At 41.1% G+C, this 12043-nt stretch overlaps 1 protein-coding gene across 1 annotated transcript in view; it reads left to right on the top strand.

Moving 5' to 3' along the window:
* Positions 1–12043, top strand: part of KREMEN1 (kringle containing transmembrane protein 1) — a 64842-nt gene that overhangs the window by 37924 nt on the left and 14875 nt on the right. Inside the window, exons 18-19 of the mRNA XM_080390524.1 lie at positions 3661–3823; positions 7864–7955. Coding sequence (XP_080246650.1) covers positions 3661–3823; positions 7864–7955 — 255 coding nt within the window. The remainder of the gene's footprint in view (positions 1–3660; positions 3824–7863; positions 7956–12043) is intronic.

Consider the following 12043-nt stretch of genomic DNA (forward strand, 5'->3'; position numbering starts at 1 on the left):
AGGGGACTTGGATACAGTGCGAGTTCTGACATAGTGTACCACCATCTTTCCAAAACTTCAAGGAATAAGGCTTGCTGAAATGCATAGAACTGGTGTCGGTGTCACTTGAGTCTGCTCTGATGTTAGATTTCAGGCAAAGGGCTGAATAGCCTGAAGTAACACGGAAGCATCTACCGACACAAAGCAGCTGGATCCAGTGGGTCCAGAAGTAAAGGAGAGGAGGTTGCTGATGGTTGGTTTATTTTTTACTCCCTCCCTTCTACGTGATTGTAGTCCTCCAAAGAGAAATCAGATCATTTGAATAAGCCCAAGTTTTCCTGTAGTGTTCAGTCCACTCTTTTCTGACTGTTGCAGTGACCTCTTATGAATTAGTTTTCTGCAGACAAATCTGCCTGACTTTTTTTTTTAAGCTCATATTTTCATAGAATTATTGTGCCAGTGGTGTAAGACAAAAAGAAGGATGGAGGTTCTACCCTCCTCCCGAATCTCTTGGGACTTTTGTCTTTAAAGTGCAGCCCATGGATTTGAAATGGAGAGGACAGTGGGCTGTCTGTGATGAAACATTCACTTTGCACCTTCAGCACATTGGGAATATTAATTTCACAATGAGATTGCTAAAGTGGTGTTTTGGCAAAGTGTTGTGCAGCAAAATATGGCAAAATCACTGTGTGTGATACATAGAAGAATTCATCTGTTTACTGCAAAGATAATGGATATGCTGAGAGCTCTCTATCCACATTACTCAGAATTCTAGAGAAAACTGTACAAAATGCATCTCGGCAGCTCTCAGAGCAGATTGTTCAAGGCAAAAGAACGTAGGACTGACGGCCTGATTTTTGAATGCCCATATTTACTTGGAAAGATTGTGCTCCAGTGCTATGGCAAAATTATTATTAATCATTAACATAATGAAAATTTTCTGGCAGATGCCCTGTAACCCAAAAAAGGGTGCATTTCATTTGGTAAGAGCTGCTAAATTCCATAACTTAAAGTTTTCATTTCAGTTTTTCTGGGATAGTCAATGATTTTATGTGGTATTTCACTGCCTCCCCCTTCCACATCTAGATGCCAACAAAGCCAGGGGAGCTTCACTGCAGCTCGGCTGGAGCTCGGTTTTTCCCAAACCTCTTGGTCGTGCAAAAGAACATAAGAGGCACTGTTACAGCTGCCTGTTGTGTGGGGAACAAAAAACGACAGATAAGAGGAACCAAGAGAGCTCTTCCTTTTGTGCCATGTCCTTGGAAGTACCAGTGCAGTGGTTTGAAGAAAGTCTATTAAGAAAAACAAGCTGACATGAAAATGAAAGGCAGTTGCTACTGCAAGTTAAAGCATGGGCCAGTCTTAGCAGATCCTCAAGTGGGCTGATGTTAACTTCAGTTTAGTCTGTGTGCCAGGTTGCGTTCAGGTATTGTAGCATTCCTTGCATTTCTGAGTAGATGTTCATACATACTGCTTCTCATTTAGAAGTGAGAAGCAGAAAAGCAATAGCACTAAGCTGAAGTAGACATCTTTTCTGGATAAGTTTATCACTTCTCACAACTGCTTCTTTATACTGTATGTTATTTTGTTTATCCAATTTAATCACGTTTTCCTCTTTTTCTGCCAAATTCATCACCTTACATCTTTTAGCTATGACATAGAAAAACTTTTACATTAACTGCAAAGCAAGAGAGGTATTGAAGAAAGTTGCAACACTGTGGAGACTTTAAAGTGGGTTTTTTTCATATGTTTATGCAAATATCTGTGGTGGCCTGAATACTGGAAATGCAGATTTGCATTTTCAAGTAAATGTTTGTAACTCACCTTCATGGCTAAGGCACAGGTAAATTGCAGTAAGGAGGAGTATTGACTTGTTTTTGTTACATTAGATAGCTTTCTGTCCATGGATGATAGCAGTGTGCGTTAATGGCTGTGCAGACACCTCTTCTGTGTGCCTTCAGCAACAAAATTCCATTTAAAAGAAATCCTAACTTGCCTAGGCATGAAAATGCGCAGCGAAGGCAAAAAAACATCGGCTTTCATCTGCTGTGTAATAAAACTGTGAAATAATCATTATAATTGCATCATTTTGATATTTGTGGGCCCAGACTAAACTAATTTCAAAGGCATGGTTTTAATAATACATTTTCCCTTCTCCCACAGTATTTCTAAATACAAAAAAGGTGTACTGTCAGTGTCAGGATTAAGCTTCCAACTGCAGCCACGCAGTCTCTCTAACCTTGTTTTGTTTGTACGGCATGTCTCGTGAGGGACACCTGAGATGAGCATACCCCCCTTCAGAGCGCTCTCCCTCGGGGCAGTGGGACATCTCTGCAGCTGTCGAGGGTTTCTGCAGAGCAGACGGTCACATGAAACAGAGCGTTGCGCAGCCTGCAGTGAGTGGGAAGCATTCATGACTTCTCTCAGTAATGCTGCTTGGTACAAAGAGATGTTTACAGCAGCGTAACGCAGGAGTTTTAATTCTGTCGTGGACTCTTGTATTGCAATACTATTTTGAAATAAATGCATGAGCGGTAAGTGTTAGCAAGTATTAATTGTAAACAAGATGGACTTATTTATGGTACATGAATTGTAGTGGCTGTTTCTGAAAGATGGTCACAGAGTGGCTGAGGTTGGAAGTGACCTCGGGAGGTCATCTGGTTCAGCCCCTCTGCTCGAGCATGGTCACCTAAAGCAGGTTGCCCAGGACCATGCCTGGAAGGCTTTTGAATATCTCCAAGGACAGAGATTCTCAACCGCTCTGGGCAGACTGTTCCTGTGCTCTGTCACCCTCACAGTGCATAATTCAATCAAAAATGTTTTGCATTTTTAATAAAGGTAAAATCGTTCATGTATATGAATATTTATTTGATCGGAAGATGTCATTTATTTAATAAGACACAGCAAAGCCAGGCAGCATGAGATCTGTAGTTAGCTGAGAAGGGGATACTGTATTTAATGACTAGAGAAATCGCTCTCTGCTTTGATTTCTAACTTGCTGAGTATTAGGAAGCTAGGAAAATGAATATAAACGAGAGAATATATGAGTAAGCCAGAGAATACCGACTTGTAAGTTTTAATCTGAAAGTATAAATGCTTTAGTAGCAAATCACAGCATCATGATTATACTTTACCGAAGAAAGTCCCTTTCTAAGGCAGTTCAGACCAGAGGAAAAAACTGCCTAAAAACTTTTCTAAATCAGGATGTAAATGTTTGCAAGGTCCACAAATTCTGTCATTTTTATAAAGTACAGATATTCACAACTTTAGTTAAACTGGCATGAGATTCTAGTGGTGTGCTGATAAGTGGCAGACTGATAACATAATCTAATTTCATTTTTGGGAAATAACAAGTTGCAGATTCATCTTAATGAGTGAAACAATAAAAAAATCAGTGAGCTTATTCAGAAAATGCATGTTAATTGTATTAACCACTCTTTAGACCTAACTGTCTTATACATTGTTCAGTAAAGTACTGAATTCATAATCTCTTCAATAGAGACTTGACTCTGAGAGAAAACAAATCCCAGACAGTTAACTTCTGTTGCCTAAGCAGTGCAGGAAAGATGTTAGTGAAAGGAAACGTGGTCTCTTGGGGATGGGCTGGAGGGTGAGGGAAGAGCAACCGAACACTAAACCTACATACATTCTTTCTCTTTTTCCATTTCCATTTCTTCCCAGAATGTTACACAGCAAATGGGGCTGACTATCGAGGCACTCAGAACCAGACCTCCCAATATGCAGGGAAACCTTGTCTTTTTTGGAATGAGACCTTTGAGCATCCTTATAATACTCTGAAATATCCCAATGGGGAGGGAGGGCTTGGAGAGCATAACTACTGCAGGTAAGACATATCTCATTGCTACGAACGTTGCCTGTATAGCCAGTGTTACTTTATAAACAGTTGACACAAAATTAGGAAACTTCCTGACATACAGCAAAGAATGTCAGAGGCCTGGATATCGAACAGGTTTTGTTTTATTCTGTAATCAGTACCCTGATAGGGTCTGCAAGCACCGTTGGGAGAATAGCTTTTGCAACCCAGCTCTCACTCAAAGTTCTTATCATATATCCAATCCTTAATTTGGTGTGACAGAGAAAGATTAGAGATTACTTAAATGAAAAGGTTGAGATAATAATAATAATTATTATATGTATTTATATAAAAATATTTATATTTATTTATATTTATTTATATATATAAAATAAATAAATAATAATAATAATAAAAATCCAAGTCAGAAGTACAGAAGCATAGTGAATGTCTGTAGGAGTCTCTGAAATGTTATGGGTTTTATCCTCACCCACAAGTCTGGTTCTTTTATACGCCATGGTTCCGAATTTTGTGCCAATGAAAGTTACAGTCACTAAAAACTGAGTGAGCACGAGTTCAGTGACTTAGAGATGTTACCTGAATTCAGAAGCTCGACTGTCAGTGGTTATACCATGGCAGATCCACTTTCGCTTCCCTGCCTTCCAGAGTAGCCCCCCATAACTATGGATAGAACTCAGCATGAAGTTTCAATAAGAACTTCAGAGTTTAGGAGCCAAATAAGAAGCTAAGTTCAGACATGTTTAGGCTCTGCAGGCTCTTTTCAGCCACCAACGTTTAAGCTCCTGATGCTGTGCATTGGAGGTTACGTGCCCTTCTGCCTTGGCAGGGCTGACCAGCAAGGTTTGCATGCCCGTCTGTACTTGCTATGGTAACAAGTAGGGAATAACCCGATAGATACATTCCTTAAACAGCGATAATCATCAGCACATCTAGGATATGTAAAGTTGAGTGGTGTCTCTTCCTCACTGGGTAATGGGGATAGAGATGTTTGAACCAAGAAATTAAGAATTGAATTCCCTGGGGCATAGCAAGAAAAGCTCTAATGTCTCCTTTGTGAGAAGGTTCAAACCACACCTCAGCTCTCCTGGGAGATGCTTTTACTTAGCAGGTTACAGGCTTTCTAGGGTAGAGCCTATACACTTGCCACCTTCGTGTTGAAATCACTTCACTGTAAGCAGTATAAATCAGGGTAAATGAGGCAAAATTAACACGCAGGGGTTCAGCACAATTGTGTGTTGTGAACGTAGGGTCCTGGTTCTTGATCCCAGAACTTTTCCATATTTAATCAGAAATAGACATTCAAGAAAATAGGCCAGAACCAGCCAGTTAATGGAGAATAAGTAAGAAAGCACAGAATAGAGGTCTTGTGGCATGCAGCAGATGGATGAGAACATTGATGAAAGGAATCAGTGGCATTTCCAGAGTATCTGGTGGCTCAGGAGGATATTTTTTGGTGAAGAACATTGGTGAAGGACAGAGAAGAATAAGACTTATTTGGGATCTTTTCCAGTGGCTGCAGCACTGCTTCAAAATAACACTGTTCAGTGTGTTGCAGCAGTGGACTCTTTAGCCATAGAAGGAGCAAGAGTTATTGCCAAGTTCTGAATTGACTGTCTTTTGAATCAGTTCAGCGTCTTACAGGGGCAAAGAAAAAGGCACCTACAAGAGAAACTCCATAGAAGTTGGGCATTCTCTTTAGAAAATGACCTGGAAACCAAAGAAGCCCACCAAGCTGTCTAGTATCAGATCAGCATGTGAGCACTGGAAGGACTGTCTTCCCATCGAAAACATTTCACACCAATTTCACAGCCTCCCTCAGCCCAACAACACCAAATGCATAACAATTTTTGTGACACGTGGAGAGCTGTATCTCTCAGTACGCATACTAATACAGAGCTATAAAAAGGCCAGTGGCCACAGAATTATCTCTGATGCAAGCAGCAGAATCAAGAATGTAATTTTGCTTGTTGCTGCAGGGCAGTATCCTAGATAGAGTGTATCTACAGGGTCTTTTGTCAGTCAAGTCTGGCTAATGCTTAGGTTAGTAGAAAGCAAGACATGTGCAAGCTATGCAAAAATGTGCATAAAAAATCTGAATGTTTGTCCATGTATTCAAGTAATCCTTGCTAGAGTCTCACTTTGCTTAGCAAATGAGAATTTGGTGTTACAAGGAGCAAAAGCTTATAATCTGGTATGTAAGCCTGAGAAATAACTCAGTTACCAAATACAGTCTTTTAACCTCAGTCTGCTAGGTGCTAGATCATCCTCTTTGAGATGGAGTTTGACTGGAAGGGTAGCTGTTCCCTTCCTTGTGCTGTATCATTTGGCCCAGGAATATTCTCACAGGTGCATGGAATGATGGGGCTAACTAACGGATGTTTTTTAACTTCACATTCTCTTGAAAAAACTGTTTTAAGTCTCTTTCCAAAAGTCTCTGTTTTGAGAGTGTCAGAGGGTATCTTTAGCACACAAATCTTGCCGATGCCTTGTGAGTGAAGATCCTGCTGTTTTAGATCTTTCTCTGACATTCACTTGCTTGGTGACAAGGGACAAGTTGATCTTCCCTTCTCTGAGACAACACATATCTCACCAGGCTTTTTTAAGGCATAATGCATTGCTTTGAGGCTGAATTTCAGGGACATCATTTGAATAATCTAATTTTACACTTAAAGCATTAATCAGAAGCATGTTATCTCTCCATGGGTGGTCCTTACTTGGAATATTTTGTTTACTGCAAGACACCCTGTTAAGATGGAAAGGCTTCATAATGTTCCACTAAACCTCATTTCAGCCATAACAAAATTGGACAGACTGAAGTTTTTGGAAACTTTGAAAGACACTCAATTGTTTTCTAACTGTATGCACTTTTGAGGTTCAAGGCAAAGATTCCTAAAGACATTAATGACATTCCTCTGCAGTTTCCTTGTATTTTAAGGTGTTTATATGTGGAGTGCCATTACCATGATCCAGTTACAGTTGTGCAGGTGTAAACACAAACTTTCCTGTAACTCTGACAACAAGGAAAATTGTGTTATTGCGAGTACGTGATTTTAGTCTTCTACTTTCTTTAGCCAGTGGAAGCTTTGCTGTTACACCTAAATTCCTAGCACACTGCTCTCAGGCTTTCCTTGTCCACTACATTTACTAGTCTGTTTGAAAGCCTAACTAGCAGCATTTTAATCAGCTAAATTGAACTCAACTCAACAGTTGTCTTCAGTGTTCTGTTATTTGACCAAAAAACATCCCCAGCAGTTCTAAAATTGGATCTCCCACGAAGAGTTGTTAATATGCCCAAATGACAATGTGCAGGTGAAGTGACACTTCAGTATAGGGAGTCTCATTAATAGAATTCATGCCCACGTATGTGATGAGAAGATTGCGTTCGGCCCTAGTTACAAGAAAAGGTTGTATTTCAACCTGACTGTCCAAAAAACCAATTTATTCTCTTAAATTGATCTTTTCAATGTGAATAGTTTTTCAAAGTGTACATAGAAAAAACTTTAAATAACCTAACGACTAATTAAGTATGCATTTGTAATGATGCTACATAACAGCAAAGAATAATCACAGACACATAAAGAATTATCCTGTCCATCAATATATCAGATTCGCTGGAACAGATTTGTTCATCTTTACTGAAGGGGAAGAAAAAACCTCAGTCTTTCTCAGACTTTATCAGGTAAATTCTGTTCCAAGGCAAAAATCAAGTTTAGGAGTCTGAAGGAACCTGCAGGCAGGATGTGGGGCTGAAAATCTTCCTCTCTCTCAGTACTGTCCAGAAATAGCTCTGCACCTTTTAGTCTCAAAGAAAAAAGTTATGGTTTAGACATTACTAACATTTTATGCTTGCTGTGTACTGTAATAACCCAAGTTATCTGAACCTCCTGACTACTTTTGCATTTTTCTTGGTATGTAAGTCCAGCGGGTTAAATATCCAATAGGTGTTAGAGCAGAAACAGTGATGACGCTGAAGCTTAGTAAGATTTACTTTTATGTGGTTTTTGAAAACATTTGATGATTTTTGCTCACTCTCTGTTTTTCTCTTTCAGGAACCCTGATGGAGATGTCAGCCCATGGTGCTACATTGCAGAGCATGAGGATGGAATATATTGGAAATACTGTGAGATTCCATCCTGCCGAAGTAAGAGCACCATGCAATATTTTTAGTCCTGCATCTCTGTTGAACAGAGGTTGGCAGTTATACAACAGTGGGTAGTGATTTTCAAACAGAAACTAGTAAAAGGCCAATCAGCTTATTTTCATTTGCAGACTAAGCAATATTCTAAATGGGTCTCTAGAGTTAATGACAAGCTTACTGAATCATTCCTCCATTGCTATCCTTTTCATCTCATCTCAGAATACTCAATTACATTATTTATGAATAATACCAGACAGAGAATCACTCAAAACTTAGGAAGTACTGCTAGTTTTTTCAATCCGTAGAAATATGTCATTCATTTATTAAAATCTAGAGGAAAAAAATGAATGGGAGATATTTTTTTTTTTACAAGATACCTATGTGACAGTCATTTCAGTTAGCTTGGAAAATAGATGCCATTAGTTTAATATGTACAACACATCATACACAGAAATGCTTGGAAGAAATACGGTGTGAGAGGACATAGGGGAAAGGTGGCTGTTTCTTTGGTATATGGGCAAGAATTCTGTTCCTTGCAGGTACATATATTTGGCATTGCTGTGAAACCACAAACTGGACTTTGTTCGATTTTTTTCTTAACCGATAACTCACAAGCTATTCACCTGAAGCTTCCTTCCAGCATTTAATACTTCTAATGTTTTGTATTATTTACCTTATCCAAAACATGGAGGTTTTGTCATGATAGGTGCCAGTATGTCCCAACAATTTTTGTTCCTGAGTGCTCCCAAGAATTACATTCTTTAAAATATTCCTAAATATCAAAAAGATATTCCAGCTTTGCATGTTAACAAGCAACCCTAACTACATCTTTTATGAAGTATAATCATTAATGCCTTTAATTGCTTTCCTAACTTCTGTGCAAGTACTCTCTGTTTCTTAAGGGTAACTTATTGTGCATACTGTTAAGCATCAGAGCAGTTGTCCTTATGCAGCATACTTCCAATGGGAAGAAGTACCTTTCTTACTTGAAGCTTAGAAAAGCAAACAAAGAAAAATAGATCTAAAGTGGTTTTTTACTTTGTCCACAGTTTTCCTTTTTTATGAATGTGAGCAAGTGATTCACATCTTCAAACTAGGCAAACAAACACATTAAGTGTGGCCTTAAGTAGGGTGACTTTTACGTAGACTTACATACAGATTAAGGAGTCTAATTTAAAGAACACAAAAATCATTCGGCATGCCGATACTTACTGTTCAGAGGACATCTTACTCTTATTTTTCTAATATACCAGGTCCTATTTAGGAAACATGACCCTCCTAATTAAGAAATTTATCTTGGTCTAAAATGAAAGATTTTGCATTTTCTTTAAAGACCACAGATGTTAACAAATTCTCTGGATATGGCACCAGTAAAAAAGCTGGAAGGCAAATTCTCTCCACTCCATTTGTTCTACACAAAGGATCCTTTTAAAACCAGCCTCACTCATTTTCTCTGTGGTGGGGAGCAGAAGATTTAAGCTTGGACACTTACTTGCACAGATAATCCAGACTTACATTTACAAAATGTCCTTTTGACCAGTAGCAGCTGCTTCAAGCATTGCACTGAAACTGGATACTAGAAAAAGGAATTGCAGCAATTTAGAACAAACTGTACATTGCAAGCCCATCCAAGTCTTAATACAAACCTCATGGTTTATGAAGCTGTGTAAGTGAAAAAACCTTTTATTCTTTACCAGATTTTCTGTTTGCAGTAAGCATGATGCTAAATCATAGGACTATCAAAACCAACTTGTGAAGTGCATAATACAAAACCAAGTTTTGTGATGGAACACAAAAGCAATTGTGTAAAAATATCCTATTTGAAGTTTTTCGAGAAGTAAAAAAATCGTTTTATATAAGCTTCTTTTCCATAATTATATTTACTACTAGAAAAGACAAGTATCTGGAGCATAATTTACCTATAAACTATACCCACATAATATCACTACAATGCCAACAGCGTGAACTGTCTTGATTGCCTGGAGAGATTTGCATGCAACGATGCACTGTAACAATAATTAAGAACCTACAGTTAAGAATTTTTCATTATGATGATTTCACATGATTATATCATGTGTCTTGATCACTAATATTTATATGTAACACTGAATGTTTCATTCAGAAATGTGTTCTGGCACTCTGCATGTGTAAACATGCTATACAGAGTTCAGCAGTGTTAGATGAGCATGGGTGGGCATAATCACAGAAGACAGTGGTAGCTACGCTGGTCGGAGCTTAGTCCTTCCTTTTCTTCCTCTTCTCTTGGTGGCTTGTCTGCTAAGCAGGCTGGAGTGGACACAAACAAAATAGAAGGCAAGGCAGCACTGAGTCCTGAGAGAACATGTGCATCTCACACGGAGAGTTCATAACTGAATGCTTTAGGCGGTTTGTTTGCAATGTTGCAGCTATTCCTGACTTTTTTGGGCTCTTTGTTAATGCGGTTAGATTGAAATTCAAAGGAAATAACAACTTACGCTCCCAGAAGGTGAAAGAAAGTAAGGCTTGCTGTCCCACGTAATTGCATCTCCGTGTTTCTGGCCCGCGTGAGTCTTTTACCATAAACAGATTTCATTACTGCTATCATATTTCCTGTGTGCATGTAGGTCATGTAAAAATTTTGACTGAAGTATTGATGAAGTGTTAAATGGCAGAGCAAGGTAAGTCATACAGAGCTGTATCAATCTCTTGCAAAGACTGACCTGTCTGCATTTTAACGCAAGAACAAAGAGAGTAGCTTGTGCAATTTGAGATGGTGCATGCTACCATTGCAAAAAGCTAGGAGGCTCTTGAAGCCTCAGTGAGCTTAGCTGGCATGTGGTTTTGAGCTTAAAAGGATGAATTCCGTGTTTTAATACATGTTCCTTAACATGTAATATGCAGAAACTCTGGTGTTTGCCAGGACCTCATCATGTCAGATGCTGCTTAAAAATAGCATGCTTGCCCAAAAGAGGTGACCTTATAAGCACAGGAGAACAAATAGATACAAATGGAAGACTGTAACAGTAAGACATCACTGATGAGCACGAACAGTAACTGCAGAACATCTACTGCCTCATTTCCGCAGTGCTTCTGTAGTAGGCTGAGCATTAAGAGCAAATTAGGGCAAAAGATTATGTTGGAAATTGTTAAAGGTCAGAGTAACTAAACAGTCACTGCCGGTCTAGGGAATACTTTTGTTTGTTCATTGCTTCATATATATATATGTACAGATATATATATAGTTTTATACATGCACACAGGGTTGTAGGATACCCTGTGTCGGAAGGGACCTCAGGCCACCATCCCGCCCAGCCCCCTGCACGAGGCAGGGCCACCTCCGGGATCAGCCCCCATTGCGCCGTTTGCCGACCAGGTTTCTCCGGCCCCAGGGACACAGCGCGTTCCTCACTGGGCCCCCGCTCCCCGCTGGCTGCCCGCGCGGTGGAAGGATGTTCCTTGTATCCCACCAGAGCATGGCGTGTTCCAGCCCGAGCCCCTCGCCTCTTGCCCAGGGCGCGTGGCCGTGAGGGCGCTGGCTCCATGCGGTGCTGGGCTCCATGCGGTGCTGGCTCCATGCGGTGCTGGCTCCATGCGGTGCTGGGCTCCATGCGGTGCTGGCTCCATGCGGTGCTGGGCTCCATGCGGTGCCGGGCTCCATGCGGTGCTGGCTCCATGCGGTGCTGGGCTCCATGCGGTGCTGGCTCCATGCGGTGCTGGGCTCCATGCGGTGCCGGGCTCCATGCGGTGCTGGGCTCCATGCGGTGCTGGCTCCATGCGGTGCTGGGCTCCATGCGGTGCTGGGCTCCATGCGGTGCCGGGCTCCATGCGGTGCTGGCTCCATGCGGTGCTGGCTCCATGCGGTGCCGGGCTCCATGCGGTGCTGGCTCCATGCGGTGCTGGCTCCATGCGGTGCTGGGCTCCATGCGGTGCTGGCTCCATGCGGTGCTGGGCTCCATGCGGTGCTGGCTCCATGCGGTGCCGGGCTCCATGCGGTGCTGGCTCCATGCGGTGCTGGGCTCCATGCGGTGCTGGGCTCCATGCGGCTATTGCAGCGCTGCTCGGGGGAGCCCTGATGCCTCGTCTGCTGCAGGCTGAGCGAGCCCCAGCCCTCG

The sequence above is a fragment of the Falco punctatus genome (assembly GCF_963210335.1).
Source record: "Falco punctatus genome assembly, chromosome: 1".
Classification (NCBI taxonomy): domain Eukaryota; kingdom Metazoa; phylum Chordata; class Aves; order Falconiformes; family Falconidae; genus Falco; species Falco punctatus.